A 26991-nucleotide genomic window follows, 5' to 3' on the forward strand; every position below is an offset into this window, starting at 1 on the left:
TCATACCTCTTTAGTTCTTGGTTGCTTAACAATGAGAAGCACTCAAAGGAATAACACAGAAATCAAACTAGATGTGGATGGAAAAGCAGCAGTTACGCACCACTTAGTGCCAGGGATGTGTTCTGAGAAATGCGTCGTTAGGTAATTCTGTTGCTGGGCAAATGTCACAGGGCGTAGTTACCCAAACCCAGACACCGCAGCCCCTGTGCATGCAGGCCCTGTGGTGTGGCCTGTGGCTCCGGGGCACCGCACCTGCACCGCATGCCACTGCACTGAATCCTGCAGGCAGCTGCAGTGCAACGGCAGAGCCGTGTGGACCTCAGCGCACCTGAGCATAGGAGGGCATGGCAGAGCCCGGGGTCACACGCGTGGGAACGCCATGGGTGCGCTCCGCCGCCGGCTGCCATGTGCGTGACTACATACAAGGTAACCTCTATATGACCATTTGTTGATAAGTTACAAAACAACCAAGCAATTGAGGAATTTTTTTGAGACGGAGTTTCGCTCTTGTTGCCCAGGCTGGAGTGCAGTGGCGCGTTCTCGGCTCACTACAACCTTCACCTACCAGGTTCAATCGATTCTCCTGCCTCAGTCTCCCGAGTAACTGGGACTACAGGCGCCTGCCACCATGCCTGGCTAACTTTTTGTATTTTCAGTAGAGACGGGGTTTCGCCATGTTGGCCAGGCTGGTCTCGAACTGCTGACCTCAGGTCATCTGCCCACCTCGGCCTCCCAAAGTGCTGGGATTACAGGCGTGAGCCACTGTACCCAGCCAAGAAATTCTTTAAAATACAAATAATCAAAAATGGTCTCAAAAAGAAAAACATGGAGTATTTTTTTTTTTTTTTTTTTGAGACGGAGTCTTGCTCTGTCGCCCAGGCTAGAGTGCGGTGGTGCAATCTCAGCTCACTGTAACCTCTGCTACCCGGGTTCAAGCAATTCCCCTGCCTCAGCCTCCCGAGTAGATGGGACTACAGGCACCCGCCACCATGCCCGGCTAATTTTTTTGTATTTTTAGTAGAGACGGGGTTTCACCATGTTAGCCAGGATGGTCTCCATCTCCTGACCTCGTGACTCGCCCGCCTCGGCCTCCCAAAGTGCTGGGATTACAGGCGTGAGCCACCGCGCCCGGCCAAAAATGGGGTATTTAAAAACCCGCCCATAATTTCTCACTGCTCTGAGACCAAGATAAACACGTGGCCCCGGCCAGCCTCACACAGCAGCCTTTCTGCTCCTACAAAGCCCCATGCGCCTGCTCCCTCCCTAGAGGGAAGGTTCTGGGGCCCTGGGGATCCCATGAGGCTCTTTCCACAGACAACAGAGGTTCAGAGAAGTGAAGTGGTGCAGCCACAGCCCTGCCCTGGCACCCCACCCCACCCCACCCCAGGCGGGAACCACGGCTGCCTGGCCTGAGTCCCGGCCACTCCTCTGGCAATCCCCCCTCCCCCGAGAGCCGGACACTCACAGGCTGCTGAGCAGGTCCGTTTCCATGTGGGTGTCTTGGGTAGGGGCTGGGCTGCTGACCCCCTCGGCAAGGACCTGCTGGATCAGGTCTTCATCTAGAGGTACAGGAGGCATAGGGTGGGCCCAGCTGCAAGGGTGAGCTTCAGAGCCCCCTCCTCTCACCCCAGCTCACCTGATGCTGAGAAGGATTTGGCAGGCGAGTAGGGGCTGGCCAGGGAGAAGCCGTCCTCCTCTGGGCCCAGCCCATGGCCCGCCTGGCCCCGTGCCAGCTGCCGCAGATTGCTACCCACAATGGACGGGTCACTGAGCAGGTCCGGCCAACTGAGCGTTCCCTCGCTGGAGGGCCAGCACACCACACTGCAGGTGGCGCGGGTCAGCAAGGTACCAGGGGATGTGTCGCACACACACCCCACCCCCGTCCAATCACGCACGGACACCCTGGGCTTCCGAGCAAACCTGCTCCCAGGTGGTGTGACCACATGGAGCCACAGACACCCAGCAAGGACACGCAGCCCGCACACCCCCGGCACCCCAGACACAGTGACCTGCACCAGGGCTCCAGGTTTCTCTAGGGAACCCACCTCTTAGAATCATCCAGAAACAAGTCACTCTTCATCTGTCCAGCAAAGGCCTGCTAAGAGGTGCACAGTGTCTTGAGTCCAAGCTGCGCCAAGGCGGCAGGACCCCCAGCCCAGCCCAGGACCCCCAGTAGAGCCCTCACCTCAGCGTGGAGGCCTGAGAACGTGAGGAAGGAGCTGTCCAGCACGGACGAGTCCAGGCAGCTGTCGATGTCCAGCACCTGCTGCCCGGCAGGTGTGGGGCTTGGGCTCCCAGCCACCTGCAGGACGAGGGCAGTGGTCAGCGGGCGGCAGCTCAGACCTGCTCAGGACAGGGATGAGAAGCCACCTCCTCAGCAGACAGGACAGAGCCCGGTGCCATCTGACAGAATGTTCTAGAATGCTGGATATAAGGGACATCTGCACCATCCGTGATGGCAGCCGCTCGCGACGTGTGCCACTGAACACTTGACAGCAGACTGGTGCAGCTAAGAAACAGAGTTTTAAATTTCATTTTTTTTTTTTTTCTTAGATGGAGTCTCGCTCTGTCACCCAGGCTGGAGTGCACTGGCTCAATGTCAGCTCACTGCAACCTCCACCTCCCGCGTTCAGGCGATTGTCCTGGCTCAGCCTCCTGAGTAGCTGGGATTACAGGTGCCTACCACGATGCCCAGCTAATTTTTTGTATTTTTAGTAGAGACGGGGTTTCACTGTGTTGGCCAGGCTGGTCTTGGGACTCCTGACCTCAAGTGATCTGCCCACTTCAGCCTCCCAAAGTGCTGGGATTACAGGCGTGAGCCACCGTGCCTGGCCCTTTTTAATGTTTTATATAGATGGGGTCTTGCTATGTTGCCCAGGCTGGTCTCAAACTCCTGGACTCAGATCTGCCCACCTCGGCCTCCTGAAGTGCTGGGATTACAGGCGTGAGCCACCACACCCGGCCCGGCCACTGGGAGGTTTCTAAGGGACTAACTCGGCCTCGTCACTTGCTATAGATGTACTGAGATTTTCTTATGGAGTGCATTTCGGAAGCGTGCACAGCCGCGTGCTTGCTTCTTCTGAGTTATCTGGCGTGCTGCTGTGCAGTTGTCCGTGGCGTCTGCTTAGCAAAGTGCCCTCGTTCTTTCCCGATTCTGGCTTCTGAGTCTTCTCTCTTTCTCCCTGGTCAGTCTAGCTAAGGCTGCTCAAGTGTGTTGACCCTTCCCGAGCAGCCTTTGGTGGACGCCTTTCCCTGTGGCTGCAGCACTGGAAAGTGGCGGCCCTGGGCATGGTGCCGAGGCCCAGGCTCCATTCCCAGTACTCCCGGGTCCCCAGCCCCAGCCCACCTTGCTGCGGGACATCCGGAAGAGAAAGAGGATGGCCAGGTAGACGGGATAGACAACCACGCTGGACACCAGGCCAACAGCGACTGTGTCGACGCTCAGCGGGCTCAGCCTGGACACACGCCCCGTGCTGTGTGGAGGAGAGGAGGCCACACAGGTGAGGGTGAGGGGCAGGAAGGGCTGGGCAGGAAGAGGCTGTCCCAACCCCTACGTAGGCACCCACCTGGAGGCAGAGTCGCCGACAGCCCCGTACCACACGGCGTTGGCGCCCAGGAAGAGGCAGATGAGGAGAACGCAGCAGGTAGCCCTCTGGATGCGAGTGAAACGGCTACGAGGTGGCCGGTCCCATATGGAGAGCCAGATGTGCTTGTCAAAGAAGCCGCGCTGCAGCTCAGCCACCAGCAGGCGCCGGAAGCGCAAAAGGGCTGCGTCGCCTAGAAGTCAGGGAGGGCCGCACTGCAGGAGGCCACGGGGCAGGACCACCCTGCCCAACCTCCCACGGAGTGGGAACATGGAACGAGGCCTTACTCGCGGCCAGCACCTCCTTCTCCACCAGGCCCCCGTTGGCCTCCGTCTCCACCGAAAGCCAGTCATTGACCAGGAAGAAGGCGCTGCGTGCCGTCTGCAGGTCCCTGACGATGATGTGCTGCAGGAACCAGGCAGGGCTGAGCCCTGCAGAGGCGCGGGAGGGAGGTCAGGCTCGCAGGGCGCCCCAATGCGGGGGCAGAGGGACAGAGCTTGGCAGGGTCCGCACAGACCTTTGTTGTCGTGCCACACTCGGATCTTCCACACGCTACCCAGGCTGTGCGGGGTGGCGATCCGGAAGATGTCCAGGCTGTTGCGGTGGAAGGCTCCGTCGCCGTCCAGGTGCCGGTGGCCGCTCCGGCTGTCCACCCCATACAGCATGATGCCCACATGGGCCGTGGTACCTGGGGGGCAAGAGGGAGGGGTGGGAGGCTCGGTCTGCTGCCCAACACGTGTGGCATCCCAGGCAAGTCATCTCAGCTTTGGCCTCCGCGCACTCAAGGAGCCACACAGGCAGTCCCGGCTTTGCACGGCTCTGCCATACACGAGGAGCTGCGGTTACTGCAATTTGTCCAATAAACAGCAGGACCTCAAGGACGTGATTAAGTTACATGGAAAGAACTGTAACTTGTGACATGCAAACATGGCTGCACACGCCTCAGTCCACACCACAACCAGTGACCCGCACTGCACACCCGTTCACGCCTCAGTCACGCCACAACCGGTGACCCGCACCACACACCCGTCCCTCAGTTCATGCACAGACTGCAAAGCGTGAAGCTGTGTCACCTCCTCTCCCAGTGACAGACCCAGGTGACAGTATTTTTTTCTTTTTGAGATGGAGTCTTGCTGTGTCACCCAGGCTGGAGTGCAGTGGCGCAATCTCAGCTCACTGCAAGCTCTGCCTCCCGGGTTCACGCCATTCTCCTGCCTCAGTCTCGCGAGGAGCTGGGACTACAGGCGCCTGCCACCACGCCAGGCTAATTTTTTTGTATTTTTTAGTAGAGACAGGGTTTCACCGTTAGCCAGGATGGTCTCGATCTCCTGACCCCGTGATTTGCCTGCCTCAGCCTCCCAAAGTGCTCGGATTACAGGTGTGAGCCACCGCGCCCGGCCGACAGTTTTTAAAAGTAGGTAATCAAAAGAAAGAACTGGGCAATGAAGATGAAAGCAGCACAGAGATAAAAAATGGGAACATGGCCAGGTGTGGTGGCTCACACCTGTCATCCCAGCACTCTGGCAGGCCGAGGCAGGCGGATCACCTGAGGTCAGGAGTTCGCCTGGCCGACATGGTGAAAAATTAACTGGGTGTGGTGGTGTGCACCTGTACTCCCAGCTACTCAGGAGAATCGCTTAACGGGAATGGCCTAAACCCAGGAGCTGGAAGTTGCTGTGAGCCAAGATCACGCCATTGCACTCCAGCCTGGGCAACAGAGCGAGACTCCGTCTCCAAAAAAAGAAAAGCGAAAACAAAAAGGGAATGCCAGAAGGGCAATTCCAATGAAAGGAAAATGGAGGTATTGAAGAAACAGCCACGGGGAGGGTGCTGGCGCCTCCGTCTGAGAGACAAGCTATGCAGTCAGGATCGCGGGTGGATGCACGGTCTCCCACAGTGGTAGCGATGCTCACGTCACTTGTGGGGCCACGCTACTGTGCAGAACGTGGGCTGCCCACCCTGACTGACTGGCACCTACTTCCAGCTAGGAGCTGTCCTAGTCCTCAGGGACAGTGAGTGCTCACGAGGTCATTCCCAGGATGAACACACGAGCCCTTCACACAGCACTGCAAAAACTGCCTTGTTCTGACACCTGCGATGAGACTCACTCCCAGAGGGTGCAACCAGCACAGCCAGTGAGAGCAGGGGAGGCCCTGCCACCCCGCTGCGCCCCTCACCTGAGCCCCGGCCCCAGCCTGTCTTGACGAGGATCTCGTACTTGAAGCGGCCCCGCTGCCCACAGAAGGGGATGGCGCGGCCCCGGCTGACATCCAACTGGTCCAGCTTGTGCAGGATGGCGGCCATGACCATGTAGGTCACCAGGCACACAGCACATGTCAGCATGACGATGTAGTTTACATCCGCTGTCGGCTCCTGTGAGGACACAGCCGCCAGGCCCAGGAGGTCACGTGCAAGCTGTGCCTTCTCAGGATAGACCCGAGCCCACCCAGGCCCTCCTCAACTCTGCAGAGGCTCCCAGGAGCACAGGGTCACTCACAGGAAAGACAAAGCGGACATGGCTTGGGGGCACAAAGAGGCTGGCGCCGAAGGCGGTGAGGTGGCGGGTGAGGCAGACGGCCTGGCGGGGCGAGGTCTCCTCCAGGGGCAGCAGCCCCTCTGTCCTCCACACCATGTCCTCGTCGCTGAAGTACTGGCACAGGGACGTGTACAGGCCCACGGACACCTCCAGCGCCGACCAGCGGAAGTGGCTGGAGAGGTTCAGATGGTAACTCCCCGCTGGGTCTCTGGTCCTGGGCAGGGAAGGGGCAGTGGACGTGAGCCCAGGCTCCGCCAGGTTGGATGTCAGAGTCCCAGAGCCCATACCCGGTCCAGTCCCCTCGCTGCCTGCCGTCCCCATAGGGCCAGTAACCCGGGCAATGCTGACCCATGATGCCCTGCCCTGCCCTGCCAGGCCGGCACGCAGAGCTCACCCCGGGGAAATGAAGAAGGTGTAGGGCCGGTGGTCGGCACCCTGGAGTGACTCTGGGCGGATCCTCCTGCTAGCCGAGCAGTTGTGCTCATTGGGCCGGGGCTCCGAGTGCAGATAGACTGCCAGGTAGGGCTCGGGTTCCTCAGACAGGTAGCGGCCTGGGGCAGAACGCGCAGGTCACACGCCTGCCGGGAAGCTCAACCACCCGGGGGTCACCCACGATGGCCCTCCTGAGCCCACCCTCTGCCACGGGCCTGAAAGGCCATAGGAGCCTCTGCACCAGAGCTGGCACCTGCTTCTCCGTGGCCCCCAGCTCCTCTCTGGCCAGGCCCCCAGCAGCCCATGAAACAGAAAGCAAATTTCACCAGAGACACCCACGGAAGCCCTACGAGAAACGCCTTCCCCCCAAGAACAAGGCCAGGGGGCCGCATGTGCCCCACCCGCTGCACGCACCGTCCAGCAGCGTATAGTTGAGCTGCAGATGCAGCCCGGCCGCAGGGTTGCTGCTGTCCAGGGTGACCACAGCACCGACGGAGGCCTGGGGCTGGACCACAACGGAGTTGGCGGAGCTGCGGCGGCCCCGGGCAGCCCAGTCCGAGTTGTTGGGCACCTTCACGGTGATGGCACGCTCTGAGGCCAGCCGCTCGATGGGGATCTGGGCGCCGGCCTGTGTCTGGAACGCCATCGAGGCCACCTTGGTGGAGACGGTGTAGTTGCTGATATAGCCAAAGGGAAAGGGATTGGAGTCCACCAGAAAGATGAGCTGCACCACGTCACTGAGGTTGGCCAGGGCCCCGCTGAAAGCCTCGGGGATGGAGAAGTGGCAGCCAGGCCCTGGGGCGCCGCCATAGCACAGCAGGCTCCGTGGGTCCGAGCGCTTGCCCTGGGCCACGATCTCCTCGCCCGCCAGCGTCAGGGGCTCCTCGTTGAGCACGCGGGAGCGCATGAGGATGCGCATGAGGGCAGAGGTCAGGTTGTAGGCCTGGGACGCCACCATCCGCGATGGTGACTCGGCTCCCAGCTCTGAGGGCTCTGGTGCCCGCACGTCCGAGCTGGCCAGGTGGATGAGGTCTCCTGCAGACAGGCGTGAGGTCAGTGCAGAGACAGGGAGGCAGAGGGAGGGTGGGGGCAGGCAAAAAGGGGGAGCCGGAGGGTGGGGGCTGGGAGAAAGGGGGAACCTGAGGGGGCAGAGATCGAGGTGCAGGCAGAAGGAAGGGGGAAGCTGGAGAGAGAGTGGTGGAGGGGGAGGGGGAAGGGGATGGGGATGAGGACGAACATGACGGGGATGATGGGGAGAGGGAGGAAAAAGGAAGGAAAAGGGTAGAGAAAAGAGAAAGGGGAGAAGAAGAGGAGCAGGGGGAAAGGGAGGGGAAGGGGGATAAGGGGGATAAGGAAGATGAGGGGAATGGACAAAAGGATGGGGAGGATCGAGGGGGGAAATGGAGAAAAGGGGAGAGAGACGGAGAAAAGGGATGGTAATAGGGAAGGGGGAGGGGGAGGAGAATGGGAACTGGGGGAGGGGGATAAGGATGGGAATTGGGGGATGGGGTGAGGATGGAATTGGGGGAGGGGAGGGGGATGGGAACTGGGGCAGGGGGATGAGGATGGGAATTGGGGGAGGGGTATGAGGATGGAATTGGGGAGGGGGTGAGGATGGGAATTGGGGGGAGTGGAGGGGGACGAAGATGGGATGGGGCAAAGGCGAGGCAGTTGGGGGGAGGAGGGAGGCAGAGAAAAGGGCGGCATGGGGCGGACGGGCCACGTGGGGCGGACGGGTGGCGTGGGGCACAGGCCGCGGCACCTGTGATGTTGAGGATGCTGTCTCCGATGGCCATGGGCGTCACGGTGCCCGCGGTGGTCTCTGCCTGCAGGATGCGCATCATGGCCTCCAGCTTGTGCAGCGTCTGCTTCAGGCACGAGCGGCATACGAGCTCCCTGCTGGGCCCCTGTGTGGAGCCAGCAGTGTCCAGCCCCGCTCCTGGCCCCATTCCTTGCACACGCCCTCCTCTCTACACGGGTCCTCACCTGGCTCCCACCCCCAGCCCTGCAGCTGGAGAGCCCACTTGACTGGACCCCCAGAGCCTGCCTCCTCACTAAGCGTTTTCTATGGCTCTGCATGACCCAGGGCCTCCAGCTGGGGACCACGTGATGCAGCGCACCGACCACACAAGGCACCTCTTCACATGAGAGAGGAGGAGGAGGGGAGAGAGGAGAGGGGAGTGGAGAAAAGGGGGGAGAGGAGAGGGGAGGGGAGAGAAGGGGAGAGAGGAGAGGGAAGAGGAGAGGGAAGAGGAGAGGGAAGGGGAGAGAAGGGGGAGAGGAGAGAGGAGGGGAGAGAAGGGGGAGAGAAGAGGGGAGGGGAGAGAAGGGGGGAGGGGAGAGAAGGGGGGAGGGGAGAGAAAGGGGGAGGGGAGAGAAGGGGGAGAGGAGAGGGGAGGGGAGAGAAGGGGGGAGGGGAGAGAAAGGGGGAGGGGAGAGAAGGGGGGAGGGGAGAGAAGCGGGGAGGGGAGAGAAGGGGGGAGGGGAGAGAAGCGGGGAGGGGAGAGAAGGGGGAAGAGGGGAGGAGAGAGGAGGAGAGAGGGAAGGGGACAGAAGGGGGAGAGAAGGGGAGAGGGGAGGGGAGAGAAGGGGGAGAGGAGAGGGGAGGGGAGAGAAAGGGGAGAGGAGGGGGAGGGGAGAGAAAGGGGAGAGGAGGGGGAGGGGAGAGAAAGGGGAGAGGAGAGGGGAGGGGAGAGAAAGGGGAGAGGAGAGGGGAGGGGAGAGAAAGGGGAGAGGAGAGGGGAAGGGAGAGAAGTGGGGAGGGGAGAGAAGGGGGGAGAGGAGGGGAGAGAAGGGGGGAGAGGAGAGGAGAGAGGGGAGGGGAGAGAAGGGGGGAGAGGGGAGGGGAGAGAAGGTGGGAGAGGGGAGGGGAGAGAAGGGGGAGGGGAGAGGGGAGGGGACAGAAGAGGGAGAGAAGGGGAGAGGGGAGGGGAGAGAAGGGGGAGGGGAGAGAAGGGGGAGAGAAGGGGAAGAGAAGGGGGAGAGGGGAGGGGAGAGGGGAGGGGACAGAAGGGGGAGAGGGGAGGGGAGAGAAGGTGGAAAGAAGGGGGAGAGGGGAGGGGAAAGAAGGGGGAGAAAGGGGAGGGAAGAGGAGAGGAGGGGAAGAGGGGGTAGAGGGGAGGGAGGAGGAGGGGAGGGGAAGAGGGGGAAGAGGGGAGGGAGGAGGAGGGGAGGGGAAGAGGGGGAAGAGGGGAGGGAGGAGGAGGGGAGGGGAACAGGGGAGGGGAAGAGGAGGGGAACAGGGGAGGGGAAGAGGAGGGGAACAGGGGAGGGGAAGAGGAGGGGAGGGGAAGAGGAGGGGAGGGGGAGGGAAGGGGAAGAGGAGGGGAGGGGAAGAGGAGAGGGAAGAGGAGGGGAGGGGAAGAGGAGGGGAGGGGAGGAGGGGAGGGAAAGAGAAGGTGAGAGGAGGAGGGGAGAGGAGGAGGGGAGAGGAAGAGAGGAGGGAAGAGAGGAGGGGAGAGGAGGAGGGGAGAGGAAGAGGGGAGGGAAGAGGTGGGGAGAGGAAGAGGAGAGGGAAGAGGTGGGGAGAGGAAGAGGGGAGGGAAGAGGTGGGGAGAGGAACAGGGCAGGGAAGAGGTGGGGAGAGGAAGAGGGGAGGGAAGAGGTGGGGAGAGGAAGAGGGGAGGAAAGAGGTGAAGAGAAAAAGAGGGAAAGGAAGAGGAGGGGAGGGGAGGAGGAGGGGAGGGGAGGAGGAGGGGAGGGGAGGAGGAGGGGAGGGGAGGAGGAGGGGAGGGGAGGAGGAGGGGAGGGGAGGAGGAGGGGAGGGGAAGAGGAGGGGAGGGGAAGAGGAGGGGAGGGGAAGAGGAGGGGAGGGGAAGAGGAGGGGAGGGGAAGAGGAGGGGAGGGGAAGAGGAGGAGAGGGGAAGAAGGGAGGGAAGAGAAAGGGAGGGAAGAGAAGGGGAGGGAAGAGAAGGGGAGGGAAGAGGAGGGGAGGGAAGAGGAGGGGAAGAGAAGGGGAGGGGAAGAGAAGAGGGAAGAGGAGGGGAGGGGAGGGGAAGGGGAGGGAAAAGGCGGAGAGGGGAAGGGGAGGGAGAGGGGAAGGGGAGGGAGAGGAGGGGAGGGGAAGGGGAGGAAAGAGGAGGAGAGGGGAAGGGGAGGGAAGAGGAGGAGAGGGGAAGGGGAGGGAAGAGGAGGAGAGGGGAAGGGGAGGGAAGAGGAGGGAAGAGGAGGGGAGGAGAAGGGGAGGGAAGAGGAGGGGAGGAGAAGGGGAGGGAAGAGGAGGGGAGGGGAAGAGGGGAGAGGAGGGGAGGGAAAGAGAAGGGGAGGGGAAGAGGAGGAGGGGGAAGAGGAGGAGGGGGAAGAGGAGGGGCGGGGAAGAGGAGGGGCGGGGAAGAGGAGGGGCGGGGAAGAGGAGGGGCGGGGAAGAGGAGGGGAGGGGAAAGGAAGAGAGAGAGAAAAGAAGGAGGGGAGGAAAGGAGAAGGGAGGAAAAGAGGGGAGAAGTGGAGGGAAGAGAACGGGGGGAAGGGAGAAAAGAAGGAGAAAAAGGGAGGGAGGAGAAGAGGAGAGAAGGGGAGGGAGGGCAGGAGGGAAAAAGGGGAGGAGAGGAAGAGAGAAGGGGAGCAGAGGAGAGGAGAAGGAGAGGAGATGAGGGAGGAGGAGGGGGAGGAGGAAGGGAGGGAGGAGGAGGGAAAAAAGGGAAGGGGGAGGGGAGAGAAGGAGAGGAGAGAAGGGGAAGGGGGATGGGGAGGAGAGGAGAGGAGGGGGAAGGAGGGGAAGGGGAGGAGGGAGAGCGGAGGAGGGAGAGGGGAGGAGGGAGAGGGGAGGAGGGGAGGAGGGGAGGAGGGGAGGAGAGGGGGAGGGGAGGAGGGGAGGAGAGGGGGAGAGGACAGGAGGAGGGAAGGAGAGGAAGAGGGAGGGAAGGAGAGAGAAGGGGGATGAGTAGAGGAGAGGAGGGGGGATGGGAGGAGGGGAGATGGGAGGAGAGGAGGGGAGGAGAAGAGGGGAGATGGGAGGAGAGGAGGGGAGGAGAAGAGGGGAGAGGAGAGGAGGGGGGAGGAGAAGAGCGTGGAGGAGAAGAGCGTGGAGGAGAGGAGGGGAGAGGAGAGGAGGGGAGGAGAGGAGGGGAGGAGAGGAGGGGAGAGGAAGGGAGAGGAGGGGAGAGAAGGAGGGGAGAAAAGGAGGGGAGAGAAGGAGGGGAGAAAAGGAGGGGAGAGAAGGGGAGGAGAGGAGAGGAGAGAAGGGGAGGGGAGGAGAGGGGATGGGAGGAGGGAGAAGGGGAGGAGGGGGGATGGGAGGAGGGAGAAGGGGAGGAGGGGGGATGGGAGGAGGGAGAAGGGGAGGAGGGGGGATGGGAGGAGGGAGGAGGGGAGGAGGGGGGATGGGAGGAGGGGGGATGGGAGGAGGGGGGATGGGAGGAGGGGGGATGGGAGGAGGGGCGATGGGAGGAGGTAGGAGGGAGGAGGAGGAAGGAGGAGAGGAGAGGAGGGGGGATAGGAGGGAAGGAGAGGAGGGGGATGAGGAGGGATGTAGAGGAGGGGGATGAGAAGGAGAGGAGGGGGATGAGAAGGGGAGGAGAGGAGGGGGATGAGAAGGGGAGGAGAGGAGCGGGGAGGAGAGGAGCGGGGAGGAGACGGGGGTGGGAGGAGGGGAGGAGAGGAGGGGGAATGGGAGGAGGAAGGAGAGGAGGAGGGGAGGAGGGGGGAGAGGAGGGAAAAGAGGAGGGAAGCAGGGAAGAAGGGGACGAGGGAAGGAGGGGAGAAGAGGAGGAGGGGAGGAGGAGAGAAGGGGAGGGAGGAGAGGAGAGGAGGGGAGAAGGGAAGGAGAGGAGGAGAGAAGGGCAGGGGGAGGAGGAAGAAAGGGAAGGGGGAGGGGAGAGAAAGGGAAGGGGGAAGGGAGAGAAAGGGAACAGAAAGGAGGAACAGGAAGAGGGAAGGGGAAGGGGAGAGAAGGGGAATGGGGAGGGGGGAGAAGGGGAATGGGGAGGGGGAGAAGGGGAATGGGGAGGGGGGAGAAGGGGAATGGGGAGGGGGGAGAAGGGGAATGGGGAGGGGAGAGAAGGGGAATGGGGAGGAGGGACGGGGAGGAGGGAGGAGGGGAGAAGGGGAGGGGGAAGCAGGGGGAGGAGGGGAGGAGGGGGGATGGGAGGGGGACGGGAAGGGAGGGGGAGGAGGGGGATGGGAGGGGAGGGGGAAGGAGAGGGAAGGGGGAGGGGGAGGAGAGGGAAGGGGGAGGGGGAGGGGGAGGGGAGGGGCAGGAAGGGGGAGGGGCAGGAAGGGGGAGGGGCAGGAAGGGGGAGGGGGAGGAAGGGGGAGGGGGGAAGGGGAGGAAGAGGGAGGGGAGGGGAGGATGGGGGAGGGGAGGGGGAGGAGAGGGGAGGGAAAGAGGAGGGGGGGAGGGAAAGAGGAGGGGAGGAGGGGGGAGGAAGGGGGAGGGGAGGGGCTAGGGGAGGGAGAGAAGGGCTGGGGAGGGGAGGAGGGGAGGGGCTAGGGGAGGCAAGGGGGAGGGGAGGGGCTAGGGGAGGGAAGGGGGAGGGGAGGGACTAGGGGAGGGAAGGGGAGGGGAGGGGGTAGGGGAGGGGGAGAGGAGGGGGTAGGGGAGGGGGAGAGGAGGGGGTAGGGGAGGGGGACGGGGAGGGGGGAGGGGAGGGGAGAGTGGAGGGCACAGAGCAGCATCTTCTTAGTCCCTCCCCACATCTGGGCCCCTCTTTACACTCTGGGTCCCCCGAGAGGCACCCTGCATTCACACAGGACAGCAGAACGGCTGAGGCTACTGAAGCAGGTCAGAGACCGAGGAACGCCATGGCAGGAAGGAGCCCAGGCTGGAGGCTCAGCTCCTCGGCCAAGCTGCCCGTCTTCCCTGGGGGGCTGAACCCAGTGCCCTGGCAGGCATGCGGGGCGGGGTGAGCATGTGGGGCCATCCTACCATGCACTGGGCCAGCGCAGCAGCGATCTGCTGGATGTCATCCACAGTGTGGACCCGCAGGGACACCAGAGTCTCCGTGATGTTCTTGCGTATCTGGGCTCGGCGCTGCCGCTCGTGCTTGGGCTCTGCCGCCACGTCCAGGGCCTGCTCGTACTGGGGCAGGCAGGGGGCACAGCAAGCTGTCAGCAGGGCAGGAGGCCGGCAGGAGGCCGGCAGGAGGCCAGCAGATGCCCACGACTCCCGGGGTGAGTTACGTGCTAGATGCTGTGTGCTGTGGGCACTGACCCGCAACACTGAGCTGTTTCTTCATGGGCAAAACAGGGTAAGCACATGGGCCCTCCTGGGCGGGGGCTGCATTGTGGAAAGCAGACGCCGGAGAGGGCCCGGTGGGTGTGGCTGCTGGGAGCGGAAGGTCGGGGTGCTGCTTCAGGGTCACTGGGATTTATCTCTGGGGCCCGGGATGAGCCCTCCGCAAAGCTCCAAGCAGGGGTACAGGTCTTGGTCCCCAGCACGCATGCAGCAGATGTGAGGTCCCCTCCCAGGCGGCACTCACCTCGTTCAGCACGGTGACCAGGGCCAGCGAGTACTCGATGACGTGCTGGGGATCGGCCTGCCGCAGCAGCCCCGGGAGCACACTAGCGGTGAGCCCGTGCAGCCAGACTGTGAGCCCCGCTGCGCTGCCGTTGGGCTCTGGGAGGGTGATGGCCAGAGACCTACGAGCAGACGGGGGTGGTGAGCAGGTGGCAGTCTCGGGGGCGCCCTCCCACGGCCTGGCTCACCTGTTGAGGGCGACCACAGCGGCTCCCAGCTGGTCCTGCACCACCACGGCCAGGCCCACCTCGAAGTGTGGCCTGAAACCCGGGGGCAGCACGGCTCCGTAGCTGGAGAGGCTGCCCTTGTAGACACAGAACTCCTCGCAGTGGCCCTGGCGACAGCGCCGCAGCAGCAGGGCGTACACCAGCGGGGCGCCAGCATCCTCCGCGTCATACCAGCCTGAGGGACGGTCCCCACGGCATCACGGGAGGGCTCCGCGACGTCACAGAGTCGGGGGATCCCGCTGCTCCCCCCACGCAGGCCTGCACTCACCCGTGCATTCGAAGTGCACCTTGGTGGTGAGGGCATGCACAGCGCCCAATGGGAAGAGGCGGCAAGAGCCCCCCAGCGGCGGGCGGTTGGGGGACAGGCGGATGGAGGCGCAGCCCTCCTCCTCGCCAGAGCGGCCCAGCACCGTGAGCGTGAAGGTGTATCCCTCGCCGTCCCGCAGCACGCCCCGCCGCAGCACCAGTCGCATGCCTGCGCTGCCCGTGGATGTGGTGGTCTCATCCAGCACCAGCGTCTTGTTGCTGAACGTACGTGCAGCCCACCGCTGCAGGCAGAAGGGGTGGTGAGGGGGCGCAACCCTCTGCCCTGTCAGCCCCACTTCTGCCTGCAGGCCCCGTCCCCTCGGCCATGGGACCCATCCCCAGCCCGCCCACACCCCGCTCAACACTCACCCCTCGCTTGGAGCCGCTGCTGCAATTGAGGCAGCGGCCCTCCAGGTACACGTAGGAACTGCGGCTCACTTCGTACACGGCCTGTGCCTTGCAGGACACACACTCCAAGGACACAATGGGCACCCGGCCACTCCGGATCAGCACCTGGCGTGGGAGTGGGGTTACCTCCAACACAGGTCTATTTGGCCTGCTGGAAGGTCTGGGGGACCTGTGGAGGATGCTGCTCCCAAACTCCAGGTTTCCCAGGGGCCTGGCCACTGCCGGTGAGCTCACCCCCTCCCAGGATACTCATCCGGTTTGCCACCTTCCAACCTGGGCGGCGGAAGGGCATACACAGGGCAGAGGACACTGGGGTGTGTGTTCTGGTGTACTGGACCCAGCTGGAGCCTGGCAGGAGGCAGGCAATGCTCACTGAGGGCCCCTGGGTGGATGCGTGTGGGAACAGACGTATGTGTGGGTGTGAGGACCGCAGTTGCCACGTAGGCCTGACTCACAGACTCCTGCAGCCCTTAGCCAGGGCCTGGGTCAGGAGGCTGAGCCGGGATGGAACCTGCTCCCACACCCTCCCCTCAGACGACCCCTCTGGGCAGACCCCCAATCAGGCCAGCTGAGGAAAGCAGGGACTGGGGAACAGACGCCCACTCTGGGGCACCAGCAGGCCCCGCCTGACAGCAGCAGGAGCAGCCACCACGGGCTCAGGGTCACCAAGCCTCCTGGCCGGTCCAGAGTGGGGAGCGTGAGGGTGAGAACCGGCCCACCACATCCAGCAACAGGGACATGGGCTGGGGACAGTGGCTGCCTCTGGGGTGGGAAGGGGCTCTTCCTCACTGTTGGTATTGCTGGGGGACTGTGTATCTTTTGTCACTAGAGCATATGTGGCTTGAAGACTGCACGTGGAACTGCGGCAGGTTTGGAAGGAAGCAAAGCTGAAGCAGGCTGTCGTGTTACATAGAATTTGCATCAGAAACAGAGAGGAGAGAGCGTGCGGCCTCCACCAGCACTAAAACACGGAAACCAGTAGATGAGCAGGGAGGCTGGGCTGTCCAAGGCAAGTGGCCGAGGGGCGGGCGGCACCCACCGTCTGGTTGGTGGCCTCCTCCTTGCGGCCGGCCTTCCACACGGTCAGGCTGAAGGTGTACTCCACGCCAGCCGCCAGCCGCTCCCGTGGAATGGTGACCGTGCTGCTCCCGCGGGGCCCAAAGTTCAGGGCACACCCGCCAGCCTCCCTCTGCAGGCCGAGAACAAGGGGCGACGTGGCCTGAGAGCCCCGTCCAGTTTTAAAGCAGAGCCCGGCCCAGGAGACAGCGCGGGAGACCCCCTCCCCATGCTGGGACGGGGCCCACCAGGCAATGAGGACGGGCCAGCCCTGGTGGCAAGCTGGGTGTTGTCTGGGCTCATGGGTGTGGACGGGTGAGGGGCAGGGAGAACGGCCCTGCCACGCACTGACCTGTGTCGAAGCCACACAGGCCCAGTGGAAACTGAGCGGCGTCTGGTCGCCGTCCTCCAGGTTGGGGTCGTAGGACTCGCTCCCATCCAGCACCAGGTCCTGTGTGTCTGACCACACGCGGTATGAGCCACCCTCAATGATGGGCACCAGGCGCTCGGGGGCCACCGTCACATTGGCCTGGATGCTCCGTGCCAGTGGCGTGTCCCCAAATGACACGACAAACACAAAGCAGTAGTGCCCCACAGGCAGCGCCAGCCGCGGCAGCACCAGCTGAGGCCGGCTCACGTCCACGCCGGGCAGGGCCACACGCGCCGGGCGCCCCGGCCGCTGGCAGCTGGCGGTGCGGTACACCTCCCAGCGGTACTCAGTCTGGTAGGTGACGCAGTCGCGCAGGTCAACGTGGGCCTCCAGGTAGTTGCGCTGTGATCGCCGCATCAGCACCTGCAGGGGCAGGACCACGTCCACCTCTGGCTCCCGGCAGGCCAGCACCTGGACAGTCACCGTGGCCTGCGCCACGAAGAAGCTCACCAGGTTGGAGGCGTTCACCTGCACACGGTAGTCCCCAGGCCTCAGGTAGGAGTGCTCGGCCCTTGGCTCATCTGTGTCCTGCCCTGGGGACCCATCCCCAAAGTCCCAGTGGTAGGCCACGCGCCGGGGGCTGGGGCTGGTGGTGGCCTCAAACTGCGCCGAGCGGTTGGTGAAGCAGGGGCCGCTCCGCAGGGCCACATACTGGACGGCGTCCTGAACCTCCAGCACCAGCGTGCGGTTCTCACTGCCCAGGGCGTTGAAGGCGCGCACCTGGATCTCCAACAGCCCTGCGGCCACGGGCGTGTAGGTGACGTCGCGGCCCGACAGGATGACCAGCGAGTCGCCCTGGACCTTCTGCAGCGAGAAGTACCAGGCGTAGGCGACCCGAGAGCCGCGCTGCACGCGGGCTGTGAAGTTCCTCTCAGTGCCCGTGGCAATGCCAGACTCGCAGCAGTTGGGCACCTGCAGCCCGCTCACGGCCTCCAGCACCACGATGCGCACCTGCGCCTGGGCCCAGCTCACGTGGTTTTTGCCCTGCACGCTCACCACGTGGTCTCCGACGCGGGGGAAGCTGTGGGAGAAACGGGGCCCGGGGAGCACCTCGGGGCTGGCCCCGCCGACCTGCAGGCGGAAGGTGACAGCTGAGCCGGCAGCCAGCAGGATCTGAAAATGGACCGGCTGCCCGGGCGCCACCACCTTGCTGCTGGCCCACAACACCAGGCCCACGATGGGCTCCTCCACCGTGAGGTTGTACGTGGCTGAGACCCAGCTGACTGCGTTGGAGGCATTGAGCCGAATGGAGAAGGTGCCAGCATCCGGGAAGACCATGGTGACATGAGGGCCACGCTTGCTGCTGCCGCCGGGCACAGCCCAGCACCAGCTCACATTGGTGCCCGTGGCCAGCTGCCCCCAAAAGGGCACAGAGGACCCGGCCGCCACGAAGCTGCCTCCCGGCTCGCTGGCCCTGATGCTGAGGCCACTCACAGGCACCTGCACATCCACTTCCATGGTGGCATTGGCTGAGCCCAGCGGGTTCCCTGCCGTCATGGTGACCAAGTGCAGGCCGGGTGTGGGGAAGCTGTGGGTGGTAAATGGCTCGGTGGTCTCCCAGCTCAGCCCCTCCTCCAAGGACCAAGTGTATACGACACCACTGCCACCAGCCAGCTCGGCACAGAGGGTGACGCTTGTGTTGACGGCAGCTGGGTTCGGGGAGGCGGCCACCATCAGCCACCCCACAGGCTCCACGAAGTCCACGGTGCAGTCGGCCCAGGCGCTGCCCAGCATGTTGGTGGCCCGCAGCCGCACATGGTAGGTGCCGGCCTCGAGCGCGGTGAGCGAGAAGCCTTTGCCGCTGCCGGCCAGGGCCGGGCCCCTGTCCCTCCAGGCAGTCCAGCTGTAGGAGATGTTGGTGCCATCCCTGACCACGGCCTGCAGCTGTACAGTGTGGTTGGTGGGGAAGTAGCGGCCACCGCCCACCACCTGCAGCCCCTCTATGAGCTGCAGGACATAGACGAAGATGCTGTCCTGGGCGGAGCCCACCTCGTTCTCAGCCGTGACGATGATATTGAAGGTGCCCACGGAGCGGAAGGTGTAAGAGATGGTAGGACCCCCAGGGATGGGCGTGCAGCGGTCACAGAGCACCCAGGAATAGCGCACATCACTGCCAGCCTCCAGCGAGGTGCTGAAGCTCACGCTCCCATTCAGGGGCACCACCGTGCGGCTGGCATTGACGACGAGACCCCGCACGCGCCGCTTCACCGTCACATTGAGCCAGGCCTCGCTGTGGCTCACCTCATTCCAGCCGGCCACCCTAACGGTGAAGTCACCTGTGCTGTTGTAAGCGTGGGTGACCTCCGGACCCTCGAGCCGCCCACCGTCCCCCAGATCCCACACGTAGCTGGCGGGGCGCCCACGGCCCACAACAGAGAACAGGTACGGCTGCTGCAGCTCCAGCCCAAGGGAGCCATTGACCTTGATGCTGGTGACCAGCACGGGCTCCTGCACCTCCACCAGGGCTGAGTCATTGGCAGCGGAGATGTTGTTGGACGCGGTGACTGTCACAAGATAGGAGCCTGGGTCTCGGTAGATGCACGTCACCTCAGGGCCCCCGGCACGGGCGGGGCCGGCTTCCTCGGTGCCAAAGTCCCAGGTGTAGCGGTAGGGGAACGGGGGCCAGGCACATGCCACCAGCCGGGCCTCGTCCCCAAGCTGCACAAACTGCCTCTCTGGCTGCAGGGTGACGTTGCCCACCTCTGGCTCCACGCAGATGCTGGTGAAGTAATGCGCCCTGTTCACGCGGCTGGACAGCACCAGCGCCAGGGGGAACGTGCCGCTCCGCGTGAAGTTGTGTGTCACCGTTGGGCACCCCCGCACGGTCGTGTTGGAGGAGCCATCCCCAAAGGTCCAGTCGAAGAGGTAGTGGGCCGGGTTCCCGGTGACGTAGGCCGTGAGCCGCGCGTGAGGCTGCGTGGGGATGCAGGCGGCGGGCTCGATGCGCAGCACCTCCAGGACGAAGACCAGCACGTGCAGGCTCCGGGCCAGGTGGCCGGCGGGGCTGGCCGCACCCACGGTCACTGTGCAGTTCTGTGCCCGCAGGTACACATGCTCCACGGTGGCCTCCGGGCCCGACAGCACGGTGCCGTCCCCCATGTCGAAGGTCCACGTGATGTTGTCGCCCGTCTGCACCGCGGCGCTGACCACCACGGGGGCGCCCTGCTCCACGGCCAGGCTCATGTCCACGCTGAGCCCGCGGAGCTCCTCAAAGACGCGCACATCCGCCTGGGCCGCCGCACCGCTCACCGTGTTGTTGACCTCCAGGCGTACGTGGTAGGTGCCCCTCGAGGCATAGGTGTGGTTGGCAGCCGGCTGGCTCTGGGTCAGGACAGGGGAGCCGTCCCCGAAGTCCCACGTGTAAAGAACACCCCCAGGCGAGGGCAGCGGGTGCGGGTAGAAGGTGACGGGCCGGCCGGCCACCAGGACGCCGTCACTCACACCCACAGCCACGGAGGGCAGGGAGGTGCGCACGCTCACAGGCACCTGCTGCGTCAGGTTCTCGAAGGCATTAGATGCCAGCACGGTCAGGATGTACTCACCTGTGGGGACAGGCCCAAGTGGGGCAGCCGCGGCACCCCCACCTGCTCCCCACCCGCTCGGCAGAAGCCCCCCGTCTGAGGAGCCCGGGGTGAACAGCTGCACCTGCGGCCCAGCCTTAAGTGTCCCAGGCTCCCAAGCCATGTGCGGGACGGAGCACAGGTGCAGCAGCACTGAGGGCTGCCTGGTGAGGACGGCACCGCCTCCAAGTGCAGCTGCACTCGGGGCAGCAGAGCAGCAAGAGCCAGGCCAGGGCGGGGGGCGGCAGTTCAGGGGGCCCAGCTTCCCTGTCCACTCCCCTGACGCCTGGCCCCTCCCTCACCCCAGTAGGGGCCTAAGCCATCAGCCCAGGTGAGGTCACAGTGAGGGCTGTTGGGGAGGAAGGCGGGCAGCTTGACTGGGGGACTGGGGGGGCCCCGTGCTCAGAGCCTGAAAGGCAGTGGCCCCCTCACCCCCTCATCCCTCACCTGGGGCAGCATAGGTGTGCGTGACATTGTGCTCCACCAGCACCTGGGCCACCGAGGGGTCTGGAACCGGGAAGGACTCGTTGTACGGAGGCTGGAACTGGTGGAGGGCCTGCTCCCCATCCCCAAAGGTCCACCTGCCGGGGCGGTGGGAGGCAGTGAGTGAACCAGGACAGGGGTGCGCGGTGGCGGGGCAGGGGGTGCTTGGGACCCAGCCGAGGCTCCACTCTGCAGTCACGCCCCAGGCCTCCATTCAGGGCCCACCCGGCTGTGCTGAGGCCTCTCCCGGCTCCCGTGCAGCCTCAGGGCTCCTGTGCAGCCAGTACCTCCCAACAGACAGGGAAACTGAGGCTCAGAAAAGCAACCCCATGATGTGGGGTCCCTTGGCTGAGGCTGGGGCTGGGACAAGAGCCTGGTGCCCACCCCAAACCGGCCCCCGAGTCACTCACAGGAAGGCCACCTCCACGGCCGAGTCCACCAGCACGCCCGCCGTCAGTGCCAGCGTGGCATTGGGGGACAGCACGGCCGGCACTGTGGAGACCCGCAGGCCCTGCATCCTGTTCATCCGCTCCACGGTGACATTGTAGTTCACGGTGACGTTGCTCACGTGGTTGGAGGCCGTCAGCTGCAGGGACAGGCGTCAGTGGGCCCAGGTGGCAGGTGAGAGGCCTGGCCCTGCTTGGCGTCCCTCCCTCCACTCACCCACAGCCATGGCAGCGTCCTCGGGCAGCATGAAGCAGAGCAGGAGGCAGAGGTGAAGGTGGAGCCCGCCCCCGCCCCGCCCCGCCCCGCCCCATCCCCTCCCCTCCCCACCCCCGCCCACCTACTGAGAGCTTGAAGACCGCCGCGCTCTGATAAATGACATTGAAGACCACGTTCTGGAAGGTCAGGGACTGCTTGTCGTTGATGGTCCACCGGAAGACCATGTCCGAGCCGGCCTCCACCACGGGGCTGTACCTCTGCGGGGGGACTGGTGTCAGCCTGGGCTCTGTGGAGGACTCTGCCCTTAGCCTGTCGCCTCCTGGACACACCTCCCGTCCCATCGGGCTGGAGAGTCCCACGCAGGGCACAGAGGAGAGGAGGTGCCCGGGGCTCTGCATGCCATGGGAGCCAAGCCCGGGCTGGGACACTGACTGTCCGGCTCTCCAGCCAGCCATGTAGTACTACTAATGCCTCAACCTCTCTGTGCCTCAGTTTCCCCATCTGTAAAGCAAACCTAGTACCAGCTACAAAGAGTCCACCTCTCTCTGAGTCTTCTCAGACCCTCCCGGGGCTCCTGCCCCAGCTCCTCAGTCAGAGAGCTCGGAGCAGTGAGGGGAGGCACACGGGCCTCACAGGGACGGCACCCACACTGGCTTACAGAACTCAGGACAGGCTGCACAGGTCACGCCATTTCTGATGGCCCCTCCCAAGGCCCCTGGTGAAGGGGCAGGTACCCGCAAGACGGAGACAGCCCTGTCCCCCATGTACCCAGCATGGTGGCACCGCGGGCAGCCCGCAGTTTCCCATCAGGGGTTCAGACTCCACCTCAAAAGCCACTCGCTTTAGCCAGGCGAGAACACAGCAGAGGGCGTGAGAGACTCACGGGGGCTCGTGTGAGGTCAGGGAGCGGAGTTTTAAATTCATTTCGTGAAATGAGACAGTGGAATGAGTTAGCGGAGCCGCTGTCAGAGCCGTGATTTTCCAGGAATTTAAAGCCCACCAGGTAGCCTGAGGAGCCAGCCAGCAGGACCTGCCCGGGGCCGACGTCCCCAGTAACTGGGCTGCTGCCCTCACTGGGAAGCCAGGCCTCACACCCTGTGTGAGCACCCTGTCTGCAGGCACCTGCCTGGGGGCTGGTGGTGGAGCCTCGGCCATACTCACCACTAGGACTCCCTGCAGTACACGGGCCTCGGGGCTGGGCGTGGCGCGGAGGCCACAGATGGGCTCCTCCGCCGTCACTCGCAGGCTGAGGTTGGCCCGGCTGGCGCTATTTTCCACCACAACGTCCACCACGTGCTCCCCCTCACTGAGCCACGGCAGTGCTACCACTGAGAACAGGGTATCATTGGTCTCCCAGGGGCAGCCGGGCACGAAGGTGGCCACCAGGGCAGGGCAGGCATTCTCAAAGCGGGCGCTGACATTGCCCCCAGGCCAGCGAGCCGTGGCCGTGGCGTTGGCACCAGAGTCCACCTGGAGCACCAAGGCTGAGCCGTTGGTGGGCACGTAGAGGCGGCCGTCGCGGGGGGCAGGGTAGATGACCCGCAGCCCAGCCACTGGGGAGACCACGTCAAAGCTGCAGGACAGGTTGTGCCTGGACACACCATTGCCCACCTCTGCCCGGACCTCATAGCGCCCAGGCAGCCGCAGCCCAGGGTTGGGCCTCAGGCCCAGGAGCACGGTGAGCTGTTCCGTGGCTGCAAGCAGCCGCAGGGCACAGGCAGGGCAGGCCCAAGTGCCCTCCAGCTGGGCTGGCAAGTGGGGCAGCCATGACGAGGCGTTGGCGGAGAGGTACAGGGACTGGGGACCAGGGTGGCCGGGAGCCGGCGAGCAGTGCAGGAGGGCGCCAGGGCCAGCGTCGTGCTGCAAGCCAACGAGGTCACCAGGGAGCATGAGGACATCCTGACCGTGGAGGGTGACCTGTGGAGAGGGAGGCAGGGCTGCATCACGTCCTCACGGTCATGGCCCGTGGACCCCCGCACGACGGATGAGGGTGGACACGCAGGGCTCCCCGCTTCAGCAGCCACACCTCAGGGAGCCTCCCCACAGTGCTCGTGACAAGGACAGGCAGGACAGTTGCAGATGGGGACACATGGGGAGAGGACACAGGCCAAGACCTGGCAGACAGGAAGGAGCGGCTGTGCTGGGAGAGAGGAAGAGGAGGCACAGCTTGTGCCAAGGGCCCAGGCAAGAGCTTCTCCCACTGGGAGAGGGCCAAGGGCACTGCAGAGGTCGGAGGTTGGAGGTCGGAGGTCAGAGGTGGCAAGGACGTGGGAGGGGCCTGCAGGCTGGGTGTGTCTGGTGAGCAGACCCAGACCTTGGGCAGCAGACAGGAAGGTGGCCTGAGGAGATGTAGGGAACAGACCCAGGTCAGGGCCACACACCGAGTACTGTGCGGGGGGCCCCGCGGGAACGGAGAACAGGAACTCTCTCCATAGCGCATAGGGGGCCCCGGGTAGCCCTGGCCCTGACGTGCAGCCATTGGCGCAGGCCTGGGGGTGGCAGGAGGCGTCCAGCGGCAAGCAGATGTTGGCTCCAGGGCACCAGCGTCCCCCTGGCATGCATGCGGGGGCCAGCTGGGTCCTGTTGTCCGGGGACCTGCTCTCAGGCTCGCTGCCGTTCTCCGGGGTCCCTGCGAGGAGGGGAGGGTGTGGGGGCCCTGATTCGCCCACAGGCCACCGTCAGAGATGCCCAACTGCCTGCACCAGCAAGCCTGGCCTTGCTGTGAGGACAGGTCTCCCCGCCCGGGCAGCACTCCCAGCCCAGTGCTGCGTCCCTGTCTCCGGCCAGCCGACTGACCCAGGCCGGCCCCCAGGCAGGCCCCACCCAATCCACCCCCAGGACACCTGGAATGAGCTGGTGTCTCTGGAATCCCTGCTCTGTCCACCTAAGACTGGGAACCACTCTGGTGACCACAGGACCAGCAGACGTGAGAGCTCAGAGAGGCCACCCCGAGTCCTGCGGTGCCCACCACCCACCACCCAGAGTCCCACCTGCTGTGCTGAGGAGCCGGTACACCTGCAGCCGCAGCTGGGCGGGCCGCCGGAGCTCCTGGGTCCCAAATTCGGCCGTGGTGAGGAAGGCTTCACGGCTCAGATGCAGGCCCGGGAATACCATGACCTGGTGGGCAGGGGGCCGCCTCAGCTCCACAGACCCCACCCCAGCCTGAAGCCCAGACTCCCCCACCTGAACTTCCCAGGAAGAGGGGAGGGAAGGAGAGCGAGCCATCAGACCCCCACAGGCCTAGCTCCTGTCACTCGAGAGGAAGACTCTGATGGAAACTGTCCATGGGGGGCAGGACCCCTGACCTGCCTTTCAGGAATAACTCACACACACTCAGAGAAAAGGCCTGGGGGTAATGTGAGTAAACGCTTTCCTCTCTGCACTCTGGATTTTCCCAACCATCTTCACTGGGCACAAGCAACATTAAGGCCCCCAAGTTTTTTGGCGAGACCCACAGTGGGCAGGGCAGGCAAGGCCTCCAGGGGCAGGCAGGAGGGCAGGTTGTAGAACGTGGGGGGCCGACTACCTCCACGGGCTCGTGCGGGGCTGAGAGGCCGTCCTGCTGTGCCAGAGGCGTCAGGGGTCCCTGCAGGTCCCCACTGGGCGCTCCCACCAGGAGGTTCTCGGCATCCTGCACTGGGCCTGGGGTGGCGAGTGCACAGTGAGGCGCCGGGCCAGGGCCCAGGACACCAGGACGAACAGACTGGGGACCGAGCCGCCCGAGAACCCCCCCACCAGCCCCTCCTCCTCAGCCCAGGCTCCACCGCGGGTGCTCGGCAGGCCCCTAACCACAGCCAGCGTCTCAGGCCCCTGCCTGGCCCCCCGCACACCTCCAGGCCGCAGCTCGCAGACGTAGCTGTGCGGCGCTGAGCACAGGTCGGTGTTACACCACCCGGTGGGCCCGAGCCGGACGCAGTGCTCGGCTGTGGCTGGGTGTGGCTCCCCGGGCAGCCAGTTCTGGCAGCTCTCCAGGCTGAAGGCCTCGCCCTGCGGCGCTGGGCCCACCTCCACCCCCTGCACAGTCGAGAAGCCGATCCACACGTCTAGGCTCCTGGGGGCGGGTGTGGGATGGCAGGGGGCTCAGGGCACTCCTCCATCCTCCCACCCTCACAGCAGCCCGCTGGGAGCCCCATCACTGTCCCCCTTTCCAGATGGGGAAACTGAGGCTCAGAGCCCGGAGAGCAGGGCCCACCAGCCCAGGCTCACAGCAGCACCCACCCACGGGGCCTGTGGGCACCGGCAGGGATCCCCGTGCAAGCCACCTCCCGTATGGCGTACCCAGGAGTGTCCGGAGGCTGCCCCCAGCTCGCCTCCACCTCTGCATCTGCAGAGCTGACAGGAACGGCCCCACCGGCCGGCGCCACCTGCTCACCAGGGCCGGCCCAGCTCCCACCTCCCTCCTCCTGAGACTCCCCAGCCGCAGGCTCTGCCCCAGTGCTTCAGAGATCTCCCAACCTATGGCCCCTCGGCGGGTGGGGGCAGGCACCTGGTGACCCGGGAGACCAGGAAGCGCTGCACGGCGGGACTGTCCACCATTGCCAGGGCGGCCCCGGCCCAGGCCCGACACTGCTCCTGCGCCTGCAGCCAGGCCGCCTTCTCCACCACCAGGCGGTAGCAGTGCCCGTTGCCAGGGAAGATCTCCGTGTCCGAGGGGCAGAGCGGGTGCACCGCTGGAGACCGGTGGGAACGAGGGTGTCAACGGTCAGTGTGGGCCCAAGACGGGGGTACCAGGCTCTGCCCCATCTGGATGGCCCTGGGGAGGAAGGGGAGTGGGCAGCAGACACTCACCTCGGGCCGGCTCCTCGCCCAGGGCCACGATGCTGTAGGCGGCCTCCAGGCCTGAACCACCGCGGTTCTGGATGCTGAGGTCGAGGCTCTTGTCACTCTGCACCGAGGACGGGCACACGAGCTCCAGGGCGGCAGGTGCCGCTTCCACCTGCACGTCTGTCCCCAGCAGGGCTGAGCCGGCCCCCAGGGCCAGCACAGCCGTCACGTGATAGCGCCCAGGCAGCACATAGCGATGCGAGGCAGCCGGCCCAGCGGCATCCACCTCGGGGGAGCCATCTCCGAAGTCCCAGCGTGTGGCAGTGACAGGGAGCGGGGCAGCGATGTGGAAGGCTGCTAGCTGGCCAGAGGCCAGGGGTCCGTGGGGCCCCACCAGGGCGGCCCCTGGGGAGGCAGGGAAGACGTGCTGGAGGAGGGTGGGGCCCCTACAGGTGGGGGCGGGAGGCGGCGGGGGGCTGGAGCAGAGGGACAGGCAGGCGAAGGAGGCACTGGAGGGCTGGGCCGCCCCACACAGGCACCAGCCCTGCTCCGAGAGGGCTGCGAGGCCCTGGCCGGTGGAGAAGCAGAAGGCGCTGCAGGCCTCTGGCTGAAGCAGGCCTTCGTGGGCAGCTGAAAAGGACACTGCTGCCACGGTGCCTGAGCTGTTGTCAGGGAGGCAGGCGACATACTCCTCACCTAGAAGAGGCAGCCACTGGACCCCGGGTTCTGCTCCTCCTGGCTCCACCCCACGTCCCCCCATCCGCCCGCCGCACTCACAGGCTCCCATGCTGTTCCCTTGGCCCAGAGGCCCCCCGAAGAGAGGCCTTCCTGAGCCCTGCCCAGTGTCTGCAGGGCCCAGGTCCCACCTGGCTGGGAAGGACAGAGCTGGCCCCACCCACCGGCACTCACCACAGCCACTGTCCAGCAAGGGGATGCCAAGCAGAGGCTGGCCAGCCAGGGAGCCAGGCCCAGCACACGTGGCTGCCTCGGGCTGCACCACCCGCACCTGCTGCTCCTCCGCCCATCGCGGCAGCCACGCCAGGCCACAGTCACACTCAAACGGGTTCCCACTCAGGTTTCTGCGGGGCA

At 64.8% G+C, this 26991-nt stretch overlaps 1 protein-coding gene across 8 annotated transcripts in view; it reads right to left on the bottom strand.

Annotated features, from left to right (window-relative positions):
- The window catches only part of PKD1 (polycystin 1, transient receptor potential channel interacting), a 50862-nt gene that overhangs the window by 7210 nt on the left and 16661 nt on the right, over nt 1–26991 (bottom strand). For 7 of the 8 annotated variants that reach the window (XM_055364946.2, XM_055364944.2, XM_055364948.2 and 4 more), the window contains 31 exons: nt 26812–26981; nt 25927–26598; nt 25625–25808; nt 24969–25189; nt 24665–24780; nt 24129–24255; nt 23520–23767; nt 22300–23055; nt 21264–21395; nt 20886–21061; nt 20440–20573; nt 16355–19974; nt 15986–16135; nt 14908–15051; nt 14501–14780; nt 14194–14407; nt 13968–14127; nt 13415–13567; nt 8315–8459; nt 6967–7587; nt 6515–6671; nt 6082–6334; nt 5762–5957; nt 4102–4272; nt 3872–4015; nt 3567–3777; nt 3347–3473; nt 2186–2302; nt 2046–2098; nt 1637–1821; nt 1466–1559 (listed from right to left, as the gene is read on the bottom strand). In XM_055364946.2, coding sequence (XP_055220921.2) covers nt 1466–1559; nt 1637–1821; nt 2046–2098; nt 2186–2302; nt 3347–3473; nt 3567–3777; nt 3872–4015; nt 4102–4272; nt 5762–5957; nt 6082–6334; nt 6515–6671; nt 6967–7587; nt 8315–8459; nt 13415–13567; nt 13968–14127; nt 14194–14407; nt 14501–14780; nt 14908–15051; nt 15986–16135; nt 16355–19974; nt 20440–20573; nt 20886–21061; nt 21264–21395; nt 22300–23055; nt 23520–23767; nt 24129–24255; nt 24665–24780; nt 24969–25189; nt 25625–25808; nt 25927–26598; nt 26812–26981 — 10131 coding nt within the window. The remainder of the gene's footprint in view (nt 1–1465; nt 1560–1636; nt 1822–2045; nt 2099–2185; nt 2303–3346; nt 3474–3566; nt 3778–3871; nt 4016–4101; nt 4273–5761; nt 5958–6081; nt 6335–6514; nt 6672–6966; nt 7588–8314; nt 8460–13414; nt 13568–13967; nt 14128–14193; nt 14408–14500; nt 14781–14907; nt 15052–15985; nt 16136–16354; nt 19975–20439; nt 20574–20885; nt 21062–21263; nt 21396–22299; nt 23056–23519; nt 23768–24128; nt 24256–24664; nt 24781–24968; nt 25190–25624; nt 25809–25926; nt 26599–26811; nt 26982–26991) is intronic. The other variant, XM_055364945.2, reaches the window with a different exon arrangement.

The sequence above is a fragment of the Gorilla gorilla genome, chromosome 18 (assembly GCF_029281585.2).
Source record: "Gorilla gorilla gorilla isolate KB3781 chromosome 18, NHGRI_mGorGor1-v2.1_pri, whole genome shotgun sequence".
NCBI lineage: Eukaryota > Metazoa > Chordata > Mammalia > Primates > Hominidae > Gorilla > Gorilla gorilla.